The sequence below is a fragment of the Chironomus tepperi genome, unplaced genomic scaffold (assembly GCF_022539635.2).
Source record: "Chironomus tepperi strain 1889 unplaced genomic scaffold, CSIRO-AGI_Ctep_v1 contig_465, whole genome shotgun sequence".
Lineage (NCBI taxonomy): Eukaryota > Metazoa > Arthropoda > Insecta > Diptera > Chironomidae > Chironomus > Chironomus tepperi.
In genome coordinates this window covers 70,499-91,179 of record NW_027226587.1, presented here as the reverse complement: position 1 = coordinate 91,179, position 20,681 = coordinate 70,499, and the positions used below count along the sequence as shown (strand labels likewise).

Here is a 20,681-nt window from a genome sequence, read left to right as displayed (position 1 = left end):
CAAAACATTAAGAAACACTGCAAAAATTATGAAACGTTGCAAAAAGCAATAAAACTATATAAAATCATACGAAACATTGCAAAATGTTGTAATTTGTATTAAAACATTGCAAAATGTCGTAAACTTCGAGAAAAAACATTAGAAACAGTGTTAAATGCAGCAAAACATTCGAAAACATAGTTAAATACTGCAAAACATTAGAAAGCAATGTCAAATACATCAAAACACTAGACAACATTGTAATACAATGACAAAATCAACAATATTTTAAATGTTACACAAAGTCATTTAACCCCTGGTGAATTTCACTAATAAAGAATATTATAATTGAATTCTGTTTATAAGAAAAATTATGTTCCGAAGCGTACATCCGGTCCTTTGCTTTAAAAAAACTAAGTAACGAATATCACCTCAAGCAAGGGAAACAAAAAATTTGTTTGTGACTTTAAAAGAAATAAAATTTCTTTGAAACGAGCTTTAAAAATAAGAGAAAAACTAAATTCTATTTGAAATTTCCTTTAGCTTAAATTTTGTCATGACAGTGCGGAAAGATGTAAACGAGAAGTGGGGACTGTTCACTAATTACGTCACAGATCAGCAAGCTTTATTCGACAAAACATTGGAATTTATGGAATTTTCCATTGTTTTAAATCAGATTTGACCGTAACAAGTGAACAGCCCCAGGACAATTTTGTATAAAATTTATTAAAGTAAATTCAAGGATTCAAACGAGATTTATTCGTGTCTCTCGAGAATTACTGCATCTTTGTGAAAAATATGCTGTGCAGTCCTCCTTCAATGTTTGCAACAAAAACCCAACAATGTGACCAAAAATTTTTACATCCACCGAGAGCTCTTTTTGAATATGTTCGTTTTCTTAAACGATCCATAAAGTTCCTAAATCCTCTTGATGTAAATTACATAAAGCGAAAATTTGTGTTGGGAATTGAAGGAAATACAAACTGTCTACATAGTTGAATAATTTTCAACAAAAACTTGCATGCAAAGATGCAAAATTGCAAATGATGAATATACAAAATTAAAAATTCAGAGCTTCTCTTTTCTTATGTTTAGTGATGTTTAGAATCGTAGAAAATGTTTTTTTTTTGATTTAGTTTCCCAATTACGAGCGACAGATTCGAATGTTGCAATTATGGTGCTGAGATGTCAGCATATTAAGAGCGAACCCGAGCTGTAAAATGCGGCAAAACTAATGTTTCGTCATTAAAAATGGATCGCAAATACGTGACAGCCACCCGTGCGACACAAATGAGTAAGCTAGCATCCATATTTAGTAATAAAAAAGGTTTAGCGGAGCCCACGAAGATCAGGGTATCGGCAACATCTTGTCTTACCGTTAATTCTGTGGTACCCTACAAAATGCTGATGATGCACAATAGATGTGCTGTTCGGATAAGCGACAGACAATTGGAGAATCTTATGTTTTTGCCAATTGCCGACCACTTAATTCTAAGTATCCTGCTATCTGAGCAACAAGACAGCAACATCTCAATGTATACCGACCAAGACACTTCTACAGAAATCAAATCACAACCGTTTATCATCTTTCATGGCTTATTAATTTTAAATTATACAGAGTGACTCTCAAAAGACTGATAAAATACGATTGAAAGCACTTAAAATGTTACATTGCATCACTAAAAGACATTGCACATACTCACATCATGTCCTATATAAAACATGTTGAAATCTAGTGAGCCCCATACATTTTTCAAAAAGTGACATGACCATACCATACGAAGTATGTTAAATGAGTATTTTCATTGCCTCTTAGTGGATATGATATTTTTCCCATTCAGAACTTTATAATTAGCCAGAATTATCCCAAAACGCATGTATGGATGAGTTTTTCACGGAAAAACCACACGAGACTTTCCGCACTGATTATTTGATTTATTTGTGGTTGATAGCTTGTTATTTTAAATAGCAGCTCAGTGACTGACTGCTTACATCCAATAATATTGGACTAATAATCAATCTTGTTAGAACTAATTTACATCCAAAAGCAATGACTGTCTTTAATTTTGTGAATGACTAATTAAGTTGTGGCTTTATAATATCTCCATGGACGATAATTAAGGAACAAGGAAAAGGACACCAAGTAGAATTTATTAATTGATTTAGTCTAGCCTAATTGAGATTGTATGGATGTAAAGGAACAAAAAATGGATTATTTTTAATTTTAGTCAACACAGATCAATTATTTAGCAAGGAACGGAAACAATAAATTCTTCCTAATTACCTTTCGAGCTTAAATTGAACATTAATGTTCATATCCATATCAAAAATACATTTTTAAGGATAATAATTTTTAAATCAATGCAGAGTCACAAAACAGGCACCTGTGACAGGCAAAATCAAGAAAAAACCGTACAAATTATTGATAATTTTCTTCCAAAGCCCTACAAATGATTCAGAATTCGTACGGTTTTTGCTTGCTACAGGTGCCTGTTTTGCAACTCTGATGAAATGTTGAAAGTTGAGTTGGATTTTGGGCGGATTTGAGTGACACAGTTGAGGAAGTCACTGCCACAGAGATGCCATATGACAGTCATTCAAGTCACATGAAGGCGACTTCTATTTGATGATTTTGAAAGAGCTTAAACGGAGCTTTAAAGGCTCAATGGAGGAGTGACACAAATGATCAAGTCTCCGCCATAAAGATGCCATATGGCAGTCATTTAAGTGGTATGGAATCGGCTAAAATTTGATGTTATTGAATGAGCTTTGGCAGAGCTTTAAAAGCTCTCTGACTGAGTGACAGACATGGAGAAGGCATCGTCATAGGTATGTCATATGACAGTCCTATGACAGCCATCCTTGCCACAAGGAATCGCCTTTCATTTAGTTGTGTTAATAAAAGAGCTTTTTCAAAGCTTTAAAAGCTCTATGCCAAAGCTTTCTTCATTTGTGTCGCTCAAGACAGTCAACTCAACAATTCCATCCAAAATCCAAGTCAACTTCAATCCCTATAATTCTAATAAAATGTGTGAATGAGTCTTAGTTCCATTAAAGTTATTTAAAAAAATAATTCACGTATCGAAAAGTAAAACACAAAAAAAAATCGAACGACAAGAAATGTCATAAAATTGAAACAGATGGTACAATTAAAATGAAAATTTTTAGCTGTATAGAAAATACATAACAGAGAGAAAATTTATTTTTGCAGTCAGACGTATTAGACAAAATAATAAATATTAAAAATATTATGAATAGTAGAATTTTCTAATTAATAAATCAAAAAAATCATTAAACTTTGACTAGTGATGATGTCATTGTGTGAATAAAAAGATGACTAGAAATTTAATGTGATTTTTTCATAAAAAACAAACATTTCAGAGGAGCTGATTTGAAGTTTAGATATCAGATATGTGATTAAACCAGAGTTGATTGGACTAGAGCTTAAAGTCGACTCGGGCTTTGTATGGAGTTGAGTCGACTGGAATCGACTTTTCCATTCAAAATTCGAGTCGACTTCCAACCCGAAAGTTGACAGGACTCAAATTGGATACGCCTCTTTTGGATTCCAGATTCCAAAAAAAGGTTGAGTTTGACTCCAAAACAAAGTACAGTCTGACTCCGAAGGAGGCGCCTCCACTTGGGAATCCTGTCAAATCTGGTCTTCAAAAAAAAGTGTTGTCGGACTCCATGGAGTCCGGGCTCCAAAGTCCTGCAAATTCTGCTTCCAGCTTTGAGCAGGACTTTATGAGTTCGGACTCCCAAAATTCCAAAAAGGCGCCTTTTTTAGAGTCCATACCTGAAGTCCGAACTCCACTGGAGTCTCAAATGGAGACGCCTCTACTTTGGACTCCTCCCAACTCTGGACCAAACTTCATTTTTCTTTAAATGACCATACGTAATTCAAATGCAAAGCCTGTGTAAAACATGATAATTATATTTTGTTACAATAAAAAACTTTAATTCATAGTTTATTTTTTTGCACACCTGAAAGCATGACACAATCCAGAATGCAGTGGCATAAAAAGTTTTTCCATTAAGTGGCTTGTGTACCTTTTTATTTAAAATTAATTTCATCAATTACATAAGGACTTATGTCCAAAAAATTAATTATGAGTCGATGTTTTAAGGATTCAGAGCTGTTAATGAATGGAGCAGGCTGTGATTGGTTGAGCTTATGTCTGTCCGAATAGCACAGATTGATAAACTTACCCAAAATTTGGCGAAAGTTCGGCGTAACGCTGGGATGTTTCCGAATGAAAATGGAATATAGCATCAAGTCAGAGTGACGTTCCCAAGGGACACAATTGAAGAAGGCTTCACCTAGGAGCTTTAAAGATTCCCTTGAACCTCATTTATTAACACCAAATGGATGCTGTGTGTTTTTGTCACCTATATGGAGGCCAAACGGAAGCGGCTTCCATTTAGTGTTAATAAAAAGAGGTTTAGCAGAGCTTTCTTCATTTGAGTCGCTCGGGTCCGGCTTGGATCCGGATTTTTGATTGATTAACCAATTCGGGTTATTCGAGCAAGTTTCATCAACATCAGTTTTAGTACCTATAAAAATAGAAGTATATAGGAATATATAGAAGTATATAGGAGTATATAGTAGGAAATATAGTAAACATAGGAAGGACTAATCACATCCTGCTCCACTCTTAGCTCCCAAATGGACAAAAATACAATACATCTAGTTAATGGCAATTTAATGTCCAATTCAGATCAAGTTTTATTGTATTTTTGTCTCTTGAGGGTTGTCTTATGTCCTTTAGTTCCATCTTTAACTTTAAACTCATTTTGTTCTGTTTAAAATTATTGATTTATTTTAGAGTTGCATGATGCAACACAAAAGGTTGGATTTGGCATGCAACTAAGATTGTGTATCATTTTCCATGAAATTTCAAGCACTGCTCTTTGTGTCTTTAGACAGAAAATATAATTAATAATTGTAGACGAAAGGAAATAAATTGTGTCCAAGACTTGTACGAATGTGACAAGAATAGTACAAAAATTAATACGATATCATCGAATCGAACAACAAGGGAATTGATACTCATAGAAATACTGAGTAAAAAGTCTCGAAAGGAATAAAACGATTTGTATGAAAATGAAGTCGTGCTGAACGAATTCGATAAAAAAAGAGTCAAGATTAAGATATGTCTTGGTGTTCAGCTTGAAGAATTATTCGATTTACCTTTCATGACACTTATGGCATACCTTATGAAACTTGAAAAAGTTTGAAGTTACTTCCGTTGTCTCGATAAAAATTCTCACAAGCTTGATCCAGCATTACCGCATTGTAAGCTACGACTTTGTCTTGATCTATAAATATCAAGCCACGTCAATAAGTGAAATTTGATCTGACATTTAACACAGCATTTGTCTCACAGCAATATCTAATTGTATTGATGCACAATTTACAATGCGGTTGATATTCAGTAAACCTCAATGCTGATTAAATAACAGAAAATATATTGAATATCATATAAATGAAAACATTGAAGCTTATATTCTTTAATTTAGATTAAGTTAAGTATAATTGTTGACAGCTTTTTTATAAGGATGTATTTCAAATTCTCTATGGATTGTAATCACTTTGACAAATACCTCCAGCAGCACGATGCGGCAAATTTCATTTTCAATCTTAAAAGTGGTCCAAAAACTGTATTGACGTGACCATCAGGGCACCCTTATGTAACAGGCAACTTAGTGGCATTCTAGCGATTCAATAGTGTTGCTTCGGGTACAGGCTGTAATAATGTCTCGCCCAGAGGATTACTAATTCTGTATTTCGATGTTTTTCATGAAGAAACCCTCAAAAAGACCGGAAAATCAATAATTTTAAGCATAGTACTCTATATTCATACAACCTTCCCGATCAGCACACGATTTAATGTTCATAATGCTGCCACCAGAGCTCGAAGTGGAATTAGATTTTGTATGGATTCAAGTTGATTCAAGTCAATTCAAGATACAACTTTAGCAAGTTACAATTTGAGTTGACTTGAATCAGCTTGAATCCATACAAAATCTGAATCTACTTCGAGATCTGGTAGTCACAATAGTGACAAGGAAGTAGCTTTAACAGGCAAAGAGCATGTTTTCCAGGTACTGAAGTATCACTGCGGTATCTAAAAGTGATCTTATTAGCGATAGAAACAGATTTCCATTTCAAAATGGATTTACATGTTAGGGTAGTATTCTAAGTATGCTATTTCCAAGCTTTTTCAAAATCAAGGTTCCGATTATTTTTCGAGATCAGAATTTTTCGGAATTATCCGAGAATTTCGACAGAGAGAAAGAATAATTCTAGAAACCAAGCCAGATTCAATTGGCAAATATGGTTGCTGCCACCAATTAGCTCCAGCTTAGTGATTGCAAACATTTCAATGTGTGCCATTTGAGTTTAAATTCTAACAAATCCTCAAGAGTAAATTACATCCTTTATACTTTGTTCCCTTTATGCTACATTTTAAAACCATTCGACTGACAAAAGACGTCACAAGGATTAATTGGATTTGTCAAATCCAGAAAATTTAAGTGCTTCATTTATGTTCACATGTGGAAGTTTCAGTAACATTTCTAAAAAATTTTAATGAGCAATTAAGTGACATCATTTGAGGTATTAATGTGATTTTGTAGCTTTATAAAGATAATGAGAAATTGTTCAGACAAATTTACAGCATAAAGGAGGTTCAAAATTAGAGATTATAATCAGATTTTGTGACGAATTTGATCGATACAATTGAAGTAGCTTCAAACAATATAAAAAAAAATCACTGCTGACCAATATAGCATGTAACTAATAGATTAAAGGACATTAAATTGAATTTTAAATGACGATAAAAATTTGAACTGAAAAAAAGTCGGAAATTATATTTTTATATTTAATTAAAAAATTGTAATAGGTAAAATCTATGCAGCATAGAGTTGTTATGGAAATTTAAAATCATTCATTAGGAACTATCTCGAATTTCAAAATTTTACAGAATAAAATAATGGTTTCACATTTCATTAAAATAATTAATGAACGCTACTTTTCTAAAATTATTAATGTACTTTTCAAATTTAATTAATTTAAATTTTGCAAGATTAATTTATTGGAGTGATTTTTGAAACCATTGTTTTGTCTGTGCGGTAACACAAAGTGGTTACAATGAGGATCGATCTTATTTACATTTTCATAGCATAGAAGTTATGGAAATATTCCAGCAATTTCCTTTTTCAAACGAATTTTTGAAAAGGGGTGCTTATTAATACACATTGCTAGGATTGTTGATAAGATGGCTGGATGAAGCTCGATATCTCAGAATCCAGAAATCGTTAAAACTTCTAGTTTGAAGCATTAGCTTTGTGATAATAATTTCTCCGATGAATATTGATCTCGATGAGCAAAATTCTTATTAAGCTAGTTAATTACCGATTTTTCATTTTATAAGCAAATAGCTTTAAAGCGTTGCTTTTAACACATTTAAATTTTTTAGCCTATAAGAATTTGAATTTTAAAAAGCCGGTATATGACAAATTTGATTGGAAACAAGTTAATATCCAGTTGATGACTAGTTCTAACGTTTAATTGAGAATAGGAAAATGACATGAATACTACTTATTCTACAATGTTCATAGTTCTTTGCAGGGATTTGGCCAAAAACCGTTGGCTAACTGCATTTTCGGCATTTAAGATGCACCCCGACCTATATTAAAATGCTGCCATAACGGTGACGGGGTAGTAGTATACTTAGAACGAAGTGGCAGCCACTTGGCAAACCCGGTTGTTTTCGCCACTTGGTTTCTAAGTATACTGTCGCCTTGCCGCAGTGGTGACAATATTTTAATATGTCCCGATCGGGATCGTTTGAAGTTTTTGGCTAGAACTTATAGTTCGTCCAATATTGCAGACCTCCAGATTTGGAAAAACCCTATTCTTTGCTAATCAAATACTGATCGCTGCGACAAAAGTAGGCTATAGTTGATCGGTAAGGTCGAGTCCTTTTGTAATTTTTATAAATTCATTGAAATTTTTGGAATTGAATCTTAACAAAAATGTAAAGACAAACGCAAAAATTCAAAGTTGATTCGGATTTTGTATTTAAAAGTTGATTTGAGTAAACTCGACTCTCCCGACTAGACAAGCTGCATGCGTACGCTTGCAAAGTGAAGTAAATATACTATTATGTTGATTGAGTACACTCATAAGCACACTCTTTTATGGTTAGTATGTTCATTGCCTGGTAAGGCTTTATATAAAATCCGAGTCAACTTCGAGTTCTGCGATAAATAAAAGTATTGCACTTCAGCAGCTCATAACTTCTCTAAAAATTTAAACGACGACATTTATGAATAACAACTAAACAGAAAATTCAACATCCTCAAATTAATGAACAGTAATAAAGAATGCCAGCACAATTGTGCCTATTACTGAATTAAAAACTAAGAATTTATTATTAAGTATTTCAAATTAAACAATTTTCTTTTGTATGAAGAACTCTAGACTCAAATATGTTAAAAAATTTATTGTTAAAAGAGATTGTGATGATTCCAACAAAAACAAAAAACGTACTTACAATGAAATTGAAATTTTCAATAAAACAATGAAAGAAGAACAAAAACTTTATGTCATATTGTGAAATAAGATCTAGTGTTTCAATCATTTTTATTACAGCATATCCAGCCGGTCATAGAAAATCAGTCACAAAATGAAAATGGAAAACCTGCAAAAAGCGTTGAAAACAATCGGTAACCATGGAAATAATAATGTTTGTCCAAAGGGAATGAAAAGTTTAATTTTCAGTGGAAATTTTGTTTTGTATTTCCAGTTCTGTTTGTGCAAGCAACAATCCAATTTACAATGAAGATTAACTTTTAATGAAAACGTGATAAATGTACGCAAATAATCAACGATGATTACAAATTTATCCCACGTGAGTTCTGTAGGACTTCTTTCGAAATTAAAAGGTCAGTTTTAATCAGCATAATGAATCCTCAAATATATTTTTCACAAAATCCTGAAAGGTAAGTGAACAGGATTAATCGTACTAATTAAATAATATGTTGGAGAATGTGAAGTCTTTGATTAAAATTATGTAAATTTAATTGACATACTAATAGTTTACATGAATGCACTCTAATCATTGATCCACACACATTTTGTTGATATAGAGCAAATAATATGTTCATTTCAAGAGCGTAGTTCAGGATTTAGTATGTAAACATTACAACAAAGTATTTGTGTCAAATTAAGGTTTGAATAGCTTTTCCGAACAACACACTGTGTTTGCTGCGTCGCTGTATTATCGGTAAGACGCAAAATTGTCCTGACGGCGCCTCACTGCCGGCACTACTGAGTGCTGTGATCTGGCGCACCTTCACTCATTAAACAATCATTAATCAAAGTGTGGTCGTCTCAAGTTCGAGTTTTTCGACATTATATTGTCGAAAAATTTGAACATCTTGAACTCAACTTATTTTAAAATACAAATTTCCGTTACGAAAAAAAATAAAAGTAACGGTCAAAGAAAATTTGAATATTAACGACAAAAAGAATTTTTAAAAAAATTATCGGTTGTTTTTAAGAAAGTCACACTCTGTCATTAACCTCAAAATGCTCTAGTTCAACTCTAGATCTCAATGATCTGAATGCTAAATCCGGCTCTTCAAACCTGCCAAAAATGCAACTCCCCCTATTGTGCTGCTCGGCCACATCTAAAATTATATCATTGAATTTCCACTTCAAATTCCTTTTGAAATGGAATCAAGATTTCAATAGATTGAGAAACACAAAGAGCTCCTTCATCCATGTTGTTGTTATTGTCAGTAAACCATTTAGATAGAGTGTCAGTAATTTGAATAACGTTGAATATTACTTTGATAAAACAGGATATTCGATATATTTGCTTTTTATGCATCAGATATTGTTAACAATATTGTATGAAAAATGTGCATTTGAACTAAGGTACTTGATTATTTATCTTACAAATGTTCTCGAATTTAACCTTGATTGAACTTGAAGGTAAAGGAAGTTGAAATCTGTAACAAGAGCGCCTCTTTGATTCGGAGCTCAAATTTTGTATGTCAGGTTGATTTTTCTATACCAAATTTGATTAGACTTTGATCCAAAGTATTTACTCCCCTAATAGGCAAAAAGTATGCTTTCATGATACATAAATACCTCTACTGTTCCTAAAAGCGGTCTCTCTGCCTGTTTGGGCTTGCTTTGATGGTCGTACAGATCAATTGCGATTCATGACCTCCCTAAGACGTCTTCTAAAGCTGGGTTCCGTCTGCTATTTATCGATGCCCAATCCAATACTCTCTTTATCGATAGCTTCTCTGGATTCAAAGTTTGCGGATCTTTTTCGTGCTATTTTGCCAAATTTGACAAAAATACCTTGTTTAATAGAACTTCCACTGATCCTGCTAAATGGAGCCTGTTAACTTTTATACTTCAAAGGTCAATCTCTTTAGCTTTAGCTGAGTATAGTGTCTGAGTAGAGTAAAATCAGGGGTATCGAGCTATATATATGCATCTGCTAGTGCGAAAGTAAGTCCTCTGTGATCGAGTGGTTAGGCAACAGACCAGAAATCTGTATAACAATTTTGTGAGTACGTGGGTTCGATTCGCACCAGAGACTGATGTCTCAATCATTATGGTAGAGTCCTGTCGTTATAACAAGGATTCACTCAATTCTTGCTCAATCCTACAGGATATGCGACTTAAGCGTCCTAACCTCAAAATTATATAAGGTCCCATATAAGCTTCAACAAGTTCAACAACCCTTATTATGCGTCCATACCACCATCAAACTACACAAAATCCTTACATTTTCATGCACAATATTTCCATCAACATTTAATATTTAATACGGTTCTTGATAATGATAGTTATTCATTTAAACCAATATGCTGTTCATATTATCTACGTCATTCATTCATTCATTAGCTGTCGAACTTATGTTCGTTTTTGTTGGTATTTGTGATTTCATTTACATTCCTTTTTTATTGTTTCCATTGGAATATAGAATAAAGCAGTTAGTTGTGTGTCAGCTGTGGCAAAGCAAAAACGTTGAAAATTGAAAAAAAAATCCTCGACTAAAAACCGGTTGCAAGCTATTAATAGGAGCATAAGTTAGGTATTGATGTTTTTTTATGCATATTGATCAGATTATAAATTTTGCTACATAAGTGTTCATTAAAAAGTCATTATTAAATGCTAATTTTGGGACCTTATGGAAGTACTTAAATTTCCATTTTAATGTCCTTTTAACACTTTCTATATTATGCATTTCCTTCCTCAAGGATTAAATAATGGATTTAATGTAATCAACATTACAAATTATTAGCAATCTTCGTCCGTTTAAGTAAGTTCTTACAAAAGATACTTAATTATACTCTTGTGACCTTAATTTTATTAACTATTGTATATTCCCCATCTATTATTTTGAGATTGACTGTGCACTCTACTATGAGAATTGTTTGTGATGTAAATATTTAATTTAAATTGCAATTGCGACATAATTTGATTCCTCCTCCATTTTTTTTGTATTTTCCATTTTGTGCATTATATCTACTAACGACGATTTTCAGTGCTGAACATGCAAAGTGTCATTCATTAAACTCTACATTGTACAAAACAAAATAAAAAAAGATCCCTTAAGTTGTTAAATTGTAGAGCTATTAGCGATGATGGAATCAGAGCGAGTTTGGACGACACATGAGGACATGAAGACACAGAATTCATGTAAGTAATTTTTATAATTTTAATGAAGCATATGAATGAGGACAATCAATAATTTTTTTTGTATTGTCCACTCATGATAATTACAAAATAACTTAGATTATAATCAACAAACCAAATAACTAAATGTCAGATACAGTCAGTCACTTCTTTACATATTTACATATTCGGTGAAATCAATTTTATAGATTTATTTTCATATTTTTTTATGTACAAACATACATTAGAACTATTGATTCATATAGTATCCTTGCTATATCACTGCATAATCATTATATGCCACTTGTTGCTTTCTGATTTCCTTATTTCCACTTTTCATTCATTCTTTTCGTCTATGTCCTTTAGTACTTTTTATGTCCTTACACGTGACAGATGGAGTTTCATTCCTTTTTTTTGCTATGTGCAAATTGCTATATTAAATTTTCATTATTCTCTCATCCTCTTAATCTCTGTCTCTCCTTACTATCATAAAACATATGCACATTGTGCTTTGGGGTCGTTATGAAACAATGTGATTATTTTAGACCATAGTGCAGTGGTGGACAACCTGTGTACCACGGCACACACGATTTCCGTCGATGTTTACCATCACGGTGTGCCGCGAAAAATGAAAGGTTGCCCATTACTGCCCTGATTGATGGGCTTTTATCTGATTAGATGTATGTCTATTTCTTGATACGATTTAGAAGACATTAGTCGTTTTTAAGACTAGTCATCCCAAACAGCACACCCTGGTCTTCGCCGTATTGATAGTAAGACGTGAAGTAACCCATATAAACCCGCGACGGCTGATTTAGACTTATTTTATGACAATAATTGCGATTAGTCGCATTAGGTTGCTGCTCATATCCTTACGCTACCCCCGTGAGTCGGCGATGGTGGTTAGGATTTCTTCAAGACTGAGTCAACGACTACTCTTGGAAGTCTCGCCCTAACAGACAAATAACATGCTATCAGCTTACTCTGCTATTAAAATCACGTTCTTGGCTTGCCGACTTGGTTTACAGACCGAGCTGGGAATTCTGGATCTCGATCTTGAGAATCCTTGCAAGGTAGAAGGGTTGGCAAGCCTCAAAATCGTCCATCCATTATTCCCCATTTTTAAAATTCCTCATCAAAATATTGCTATCCCTGCTCCTGATGGACATTAATTGTAGACGACCACTCTAAGCATAGTTATCCAGTCTTTTATTGACATTTTCTCATTTTTAAACAATAAAAATGAATGTTTTTCAGCTCCAACGCAGCAGAATCACAATGGTAGTGCTGTGAAAAGCGAGAGGGCAAAAGCGTCGTACATGGTTGGCGTTCAATCCAGGTAAAATAAATAAAATGGAACACGAGAAAAAGTATAAAGCATCCGATTTCGTTTATTTTTTATCTTTCTTTTCTGTGAAATCAGATTCCAACGGAAATACTATCATAAAACTATTTTTACATCACTTGCTGTGATTATTCTGCTATTAATAATTGCAATTATTGTTATGTATTTAAGCAGTAAGATTTTTTATTTCATGCTTTGTGTCATACTGGATAACGAGAAAATATTCTTGTTTATTTTAGTGAGAACTACAGATGAAGTTTGCTATTCGAAAGGTAAAAGTATTGTTCTCTTTACTAATGAGAGTCATATTATATTAATCATATTCACATGCAGTGAAGATATTTGAGAATATTCCATCATTTTATTACGCTGTATGTGGATTAAAGTCAAGGACTAGATGATTGGATTATTCCATTATCTTTAGTAAATTAGGTTATTTCCGTCAGTATACTTTGTATTCCTTTTTGAGCAAACTTAAGCTAAGAATGCACGTAGTCAGAGAATCTGAAGATATTTTAGCAATTTGATATCTTCTTTTGGGTTTCATGATAATTTAATTACTTCCGATGTACTTGTGGCATTTTTAAAACTACTTAATTGTTGCATCAAGTTGTCTCTCACTTTAATTCTCATAAATCAAGCACATAATCAATGTTTATTTTTTTAGACTGTTTGAGAACAGCAGCAACATTCATACAGAACATGGATCCCACAGCAAATCCTTGTGAAGACTTTTTTCAATACATGTGTGGGAATTTTGAACAAGAACACCCGTTGCCGGATTCATCAACATCACATGATTGGTATGCATACATATAATTATGGATGGTTAATCGGGTATGACGTCCAATGTTGTTCTATCTTGACTATTTTGATAGTCAGGAATATTGTGTTAATTCTTGCCATACCGACAGTATTCAATATAATGATTAAGAGATTGATCTTTGGGGGGAATCGAACCCACGTATGGGTACCCACATATGGGTGGTCTGTTGCCTAACCACTCGGCCACAGATGCATTACTATCGCACTGGCAGATTTTCATGTATATGGCTCGATGGCTTATATATGGCTCGATGGCTTTTATATGGCTCGAAGGCCAATATATGGCTCTATGACTTATATATGGCACTATGACTTTTATATGACTCGATGGCTTATATATGGCTCAATGGCTTATATATATCTCGATGGCTTGTATATGGCTCGATGGCTTATATATGGCTCGATACCCCAGATTCCATTCTGATCAGAAATCTCAGGAGTTCTTGGTTAGGAATTGAACCTTCGTTCACACTGGATTCTAATTGATCAATTATTCAATCCTTAAATCACGAACAATTTCCAAAATCAGTTCTAGCATTTCACAATGGACGTCATTCACAATCTACCCATATGTTGTTACAGCACACAAAAACAATTATTATTCTTATTCTCGCATTATCATAATTAGGTTTACAGAAAAACAGCTAACAGTTCTACGAGAGTTGAGAAAAAAGTTGCAACAAAAACAGTCAGACGTAGAACCATATCCTGTATCGCAAGCAAAAATGTTTTATAAATCATGTGTTGATACAATCTCAATAGATAAACTCGAGTTTCAGGCATTATTTCGATACTTGAAACTTTTTAATATACCAAAATTACCAACGATGGTGTCGGATCCAGATGCTGAGAACATTAACTTTGATTGGATTAAGAGTATTGTCAAAATTAAGAGATCTCTTGGTGCTGATAAGTTAATTGGATTTGAAGTTTTTAATGATCCAAGAAATCGAAGTGTAAACTACTTAGCTATTGGTTCACCATCACAAGAAAGTGACCTGCCGCTGTAAGTTGTTTGTTTGTTGTTGTTGTTTCAATTAAATTACTCTTGAGGATCATTTACAATCAACTCATGTACGCTTTTCATTCATCATTTTTTCTTCCATTTCCTTTCAACCTCGACTAGTGTCGATGATGCGCTATCGAAGAAGATAAAACGAATGAGGAGAAAATATCATCTCAATGCTCGTGTTACGGATGAAGATGATGACGATATATCGATAGATGATGAGGAAGATATAGCTTTAATGGCATATAATATTTATATGAAGGAAGTCATCCATGAATTGATACGGAAAGCTGCACCATCATATGATATAAAAGGAAATACAAATCGAATATCCAAACTAATACAAGTGACAGTCAACATATCCAGGAACATATATACATTTATAGATATGGCTGAAAATGCCTCAAAAATTGAGGATCGAGACGGAAACTTGTCAGATTTAGTTTACATTAAGGTAAAAGATTTACAAAAGCAAATTCATGAGGATATTAGTGCGGAACAATCAACATCCCCTTTTCTGGAACGATATATGTCGTTAATGTTGAATGGTATACCTGAAGCACATTTTGATATAGATGAGGATATAGTATTAACAAGCAATGCAGACATACTTTATCTTAAAAATGCTATAAAATTGATTTACGAAACAAAAACAATACATCTTGAAGCATTTTTATGGTGGTCGATTGTAGAGGAACTAATACTTTACACGACAAGTTCAATGAGGCAACTTTATCATGATTACACAAAGACTGTTACCGGTGTTGAAGGTATACCATCGCGTTCATCATACTGTACAACATCAATCAATAAATTAATGGGTTATGCTGTGAGTTATTTGATAGTTGAGAAAAACTTTATGATTGAAACAAGACCAAAAGTGGAAAACATGTTGTCTAATATACAGACTTCATTTAATAACATAATCCTACACAGTTGGATGGATTGGGAAACGAAGGAGAAATCGCTCAGGAAATCGAAAAAAATGAAAAGTTTAATTGGATTTCCCGAATGGATATTGAATAAAACTGAACTTGAAAGACATTATAAAGGGGTAAGTATCGATAATGTTTATTTTAACTTTTTTCTTACTCCAATCAGATGCTGTTTATTATCTCTTATACTTTATACTACTTTATCTACTTGACATGTCTTCAAAAAAGATTAAAATTAAAAGTGACACATGGATGGAGAATATAATTGAGTTGTTATCGTGGCAATTCATGGATAAGCTATCAAGATTCCGTATGAAAAATGAACTGGAATGGGCATCGTCACCATCAAATGTTAACGCCTTCCATACATTTCAGTCTAATGCAATAAGTAACTTGTGATGAAATTTTTTTTTTATATTTTACTCTCCATATCATTTAAGCTTCAATGTTTCTTTCCCCATAAATATTTTATAGCTATACCGTTTGCTATACTACAATTTCCATTCTATCAGCTAGGATTAGAGTAAGAGTACTTGTTTGTTATGAGCTTGAGAGTGAAAAGTAGTAGACATTATATTTGCACTTTGACTGTTGTGGTGTCGGAGATGTGTGGCTTCTCTATCGTCTTATTGAGTGTATGCATTCTCAGACTGTATGTAGAACTAGACTAGCTAAGACATCGCTTAGTTACCGCGTTGACAGCAAAACATATAGGTAACCTGACGGAGCTGATCTTGGGCTATTTTAAAGTTGGAAAGTTAGATTTCCTGAAGCGTGCAACTCGGAAAAGGGTGTGGAACTAATCAACAATTTTGAATTATTTTGATCAGTTCGACACTCTTGTGGGGTTCAGAGGTTGTGCTAATGCTTCACGTTGGAAGATTTGATTGATTTAGTATTTTGAAATATAGGCTAGTCGAGGATGTAGACTAGTGTATAAGAAGTTAAGTGTCGTGATTCTTAAGTGTTTTGCAAAAAAGAGCTATCCGAAACGAAAATAGCCGTCACGATGCCGTAAGGACTTACTTAGTTACTTCCTTGGCAAGGGCGTACATTGGCCGATTCTTGCATTTTGAATCCTTCGGAAGCTGGATCTGTCTTTAGATAACTTCTGTATGTTTCTAATTTCCAGCACTTTTCGTTGCTCACACAGTAATCCCAAGAGCTCTTTGGGCCGCAGGTATTTTTGTCTGCGCGCCTATGTAGCGATGCCTCAACGATAACATTATGCTGCTCGGAATATTAATTGTCTGCTTTTTATTGACTATAAAATTTGGAAGACGTAGACTTAGACAGAAGAGAAGGTATGGTGTTCAACCTCCTTCCCTTAACAGAAGCTTTAGCTACGTCCTAGCATGCAACCAATATGACAATAATTCACAATGCTCTCGACACTACAACCACTTTTTTTCTGCAATGAACAAGTTTGATGAGTTTTAATATCAATGTAAATATGTAGCATAACTTTTTTTCAAGGTTTCATGTAATGCAAAAAGTCATAAATTATGACAGATATTAAGTGTATCTAATGACTAATGATCCAATATTGCGCTTCAGTCGTAATCATATGAAAAGCAATTTTTGCTGTCTTTTTCCCACTTCTTTTAGAGAACAAGGAAAAACATGTGAATGGAAGTTAGTTACTAATTCCACAAATGTTTCTTTTCTCTTTACACATTTTTCCTCATTTCACTTCAGCACTACTTTTCTTCCCTTTGAGAGCACCTTTTGCAAGTTTATCGTACACTTCTGTTTCCTTCCCTTTTAGCTCATAAAATGCTTTCAATTTTTTTTCCTTTTGTGTGATATTAGAAAAGCATTAACATGAATGGAAGTGGAATAAGTTTTTTTGATTTAAATGATTTTCCTTTTAGATCACTGAATTATGGTAGTATAGGGACTGTATTGGCGCATGAATTGACTCATGGTATGTAGTCCATGAATATTTAATGGATTTGAAAATTGATTGTGGATTTTTTATTTTGGGTTTAGGATTTGACGATATTGGTAGGCATTTTGATGAGGATGGGAATAAGAACTTCTGGTGGACCAATAATACAATACAGAAGTTTCTGAATAGGACTGAATGTTTTAAGAAGCAATATAGTGAATACTACTTACCTGAAATTGGGGATTATGTGAGTATATTGTAGCAATAAAGAAATTGAAGTGATTTCCGTAAAGAAAGGATTGATTTCCATAGAACCGGCTCATTTCGGGTGTATTCGACCGGATTCTGTCGATTCTATGAACAGCAATCCAAAACAAGATTGGCTTCTTGTTATTGTTTATATCTGAATTTGGCGGGAAAAATCTTAAATTTCAATAATTCTTCTGAACTTCCTGACATTTCCAAAAACCGGCTTTTCATAGACAAGTAAACAGTAATCGGCAATAATTCCCAGAATTAGAACCCGCCAAAATTCAATTCGTCCATAAACCAATTTCATGGTCTTCAATATACAATGGATTTTAATTGAAAACTATTCTTCTCTATTACGCTAGATAAATGGCGAGAATACACTAGGCGAAAACATCGCAGATAATGGTAAAATCTGATACGCACGACTATTACTAATCAAATTATGCTACATATCTAACAAATTTCATTTTCAAGGTGGATTACGTGAAGCTTTTTATGGTTACAACTATCATGTAAAAACGAATGGAATGGAGAAGAAGTTACCAGGTAAAGAGAGAAAGAAGAAAAATGATTCCAATATCCTGACTGCCTTTGTAAAAATTAATTAAATCACAAAAAAAAAATTTCAATGTTCTGTAAAAGGATTCGAGAGATTTACCCACGAACAACTGTTCTTTATGAGCTATGGTAATTTATGGTGCGAGACAATGTCGCTTCAGGGATTAAAATTTTCATTAGAAGATACACACTGTCCAGGACGTATTCGATTGTTGGGCGTTTTATCGAATGCAAGAGAATTTCATAATGCATTTAATTGCCATATTGGACAGAAGTATCATCGTACGGACGATAAAAAGTGTATTCTATGGTAATCAAAACGTGTGTGATATGATGATTAAAAAAAATTGTGCTGTGTATTTTTCATAATCAATTTAACATTAATTGTGATTTTTTTTTCGACATTTTCATGTGTGACATTAAATATTTTTTGAATAATAAAGGAGTTTAATTAAATTTTTATGATCGCTGCATTTTCCATTATTTATTGTTCAATTAGAAAAAACACAACTTTTTTAATTAACTTAATCAGATTTAGGACTTTTACTACTTATACTTCTCTTCTTCTGTCGCTTCCTATCGTGCTTTGGATTTTCATCTTTTGTCGAGGTCGACGGGGATTTTTTTGCAGTTTGTTGTTGTGCAATGGACACAGAAATTTCTTCTTTTGCTTCTTTTCGTCCGTGATATAATCCTGTGTAATATCCGCTCATGTACCACGACATAAGCATCGCAGACATATACTCTGTATCTCTTGAACTATTGAACATACCTGGGGGAAGTGGTGGCTGTAAATAGACAAACAATGATCTATGTAATACCATGAATTTATATTAAGCATATTTATGATTTCCATGATAGTTTTTGCAGGCTTAGATTTAATCTTAATCCTGAGATTAATTAAATCTTAGGATTAAAATATCGTGTTTTAGCATGAGTAAAAAAACGAGGTAATAACTTGCATGATAAACTGCGATAAACTATTGATAGCAGTAAGGAAAACATCATTAAAGCCATAGAAACCGAAAAACTCATCAAAAAATAACTTACCATTGGAGGAATGGGAAGTTTGCTGTGAACACCTGAAGATTTGTTCAGAATGAAATTGTGCAATTCTTCTTGATGATTTTGATTCTCTTCTGCAGGTTTGTCTGCTTCTGCTAACAATTTTTGCTCTTCTCGTGCCTCAATTCCCCAAGATGCAACTAAATCCTCTAATTTGACTCGCTGTTCATTATCATATCCAATATATCGAATGAGTGCAGTTCCATTTTCATTTATCGACAATATTTCAGCTTCATAATCTACATTATCCTCATATGTGGACCTAACAAAGTCACCTACTTTAAACGATTCTTCTTCATTATTTACAGATGTGCTGGATTCTTCTGTTTCTTGTGGCTTCTTCTTTTTATTTGTATCCATTGCAAGCTTCTTTGCAACCTCTTCTTTATGTATCTTGATTGACTCTTCATATGCCTTAATTAAAAGTGTATCATCCCAAATGTCATCATGATCCGGTCCCTAAAAATACGAAATAATTAATTTTTTTGAATTTATTGACTATAAATTCAATTGAGACTTACTGAGGACTTTGTATACAAATTGTTTGACATTTTAAGCACTTAATATGTTAATAAAGTAATGTGTTATTTTGGAAAATCAATTTAATTAACTCTTCTAAAATAATAAATTTTGTGGTTCACTCAGTTAAAAAATTATCCGGTTGCTATGACAGCGCATTCGAGTATTTGTAAAATTAAATTCATGAAAATTACATAAAATGTAAAAATGTTACGAAATTTACATGTATGCAATATTTATTGTTAATAATAGTAAGTTAGTAAAAGTTTATATGAATTTTAAGAAACTTTTTAACTTGACCGACAAAAAAGTATGACAACAAACTGTTTACTATGAAAAATTGCTAAAGTTTCGAATCCGAAATTCAAATATTTTTTGACCGTTGTTAATATTGAGAAAGTTTGAATGAGAAATGGTACTTACAGGTACTCTAATTGTGCATAAGAAACTTTTGTAGAACATAAGAATCTTCCATAGTTATAAATTCATGATAAGCAGTATATATTCAACCTCAAGCAGTGATAGACTATAATATTGATATTAACGGCATTTATAAATTCAAATCAAGCATAAAATATCTCATTTGAAAA

At 33.1% G+C, this 20,681-nt stretch overlaps 2 protein-coding genes across 2 annotated transcripts; one reads left to right on the top strand and one right to left on the bottom strand.

Annotated features, from left to right (window-relative positions):
* The first annotated feature begins 11,019 nt into the window (after positions 1 to 11,019).
* Nep5 (Neprilysin 5) lies at positions 11,020 to 18,944 on the top strand. The gene is made up of 17 exons (XM_070651623.1): positions 11,020 to 11,108; positions 11,275 to 11,336; positions 11,422 to 11,458; positions 11,563 to 11,716; positions 12,950 to 13,031; positions 13,116 to 13,210; positions 13,277 to 13,309; positions 13,705 to 13,840; positions 14,491 to 14,868; positions 14,989 to 15,925; positions 16,035 to 16,194; positions 16,281 to 16,329; positions 17,681 to 17,733; positions 17,799 to 17,944; positions 18,312 to 18,354; positions 18,424 to 18,495; positions 18,592 to 18,944. The coding sequence occupies exons 4-17, from the start codon at positions 11,659 to 11,661 to the stop codon at positions 18,819 to 18,821; spliced, it is 2,472 nt and encodes an 823-aa protein (XP_070507724.1). The 5' UTR covers positions 11,020 to 11,108; positions 11,275 to 11,336; positions 11,422 to 11,458; positions 11,563 to 11,658; the 3' UTR covers positions 18,822 to 18,944.
* On the bottom strand, positions 18,865 to 20,242 carry Smn (survival motor neuron). Its single transcript, XM_070651624.1, has 3 exons — positions 20,094 to 20,242; positions 19,558 to 20,031; positions 18,865 to 19,295 (listed from the first exon to the last, which is right to left on the bottom strand). Exons 1-3 carry the CDS (start codon positions 20,121 to 20,123, stop codon positions 19,032 to 19,034), a joined length of 768 nt encoding a protein of 255 aa, XP_070507725.1. The 5' UTR covers positions 20,124 to 20,242; the 3' UTR covers positions 18,865 to 19,031.
* Positions 20,243 to 20,681: the final 439 nt, after the last annotated feature.

Excerpts from the sequence above, each read along its gene's own strand:
- Nep5 (XM_070651623.1), top strand. The coding sequence starts at position 11,659 with ATGATGGAATCAGAGCGAGTTTGGACGACACATGAGGACATGAAGACA. Across the intron at positions 11,717-12,949 it reads CATGAAGACACAGAATTCAT|CTCCAACGCAGCAGAATCAC; the intron begins GTAAGTAATTTT and ends AATGTTTTTCAG. Across the intron at positions 15,926-16,034 it reads TTGAAAGACATTATAAAGGG|ATTAAAATTAAAAGTGACAC; the intron begins GTAAGTATCGAT and ends TCTTCAAAAAAG.
- Smn (XM_070651624.1), bottom strand. The coding sequence starts at position 20,123 with ATGTCAAACAATTTGTATACAAAGTCCTCA. Across the intron at positions 20,032-20,093 it reads ATTTGTATACAAAGTCCTCA|GGACCGGATCATGATGACAT; the intron begins GTAAGTCTCAAT and ends TCGTATTTTTAG. Across the intron at positions 19,296-19,557 it reads AACTTCCCATTCCTCCAATG|CCACCACTTCCCCCAGGTAT; the intron begins GTAAGTTATTTT and ends GTCTATTTACAG.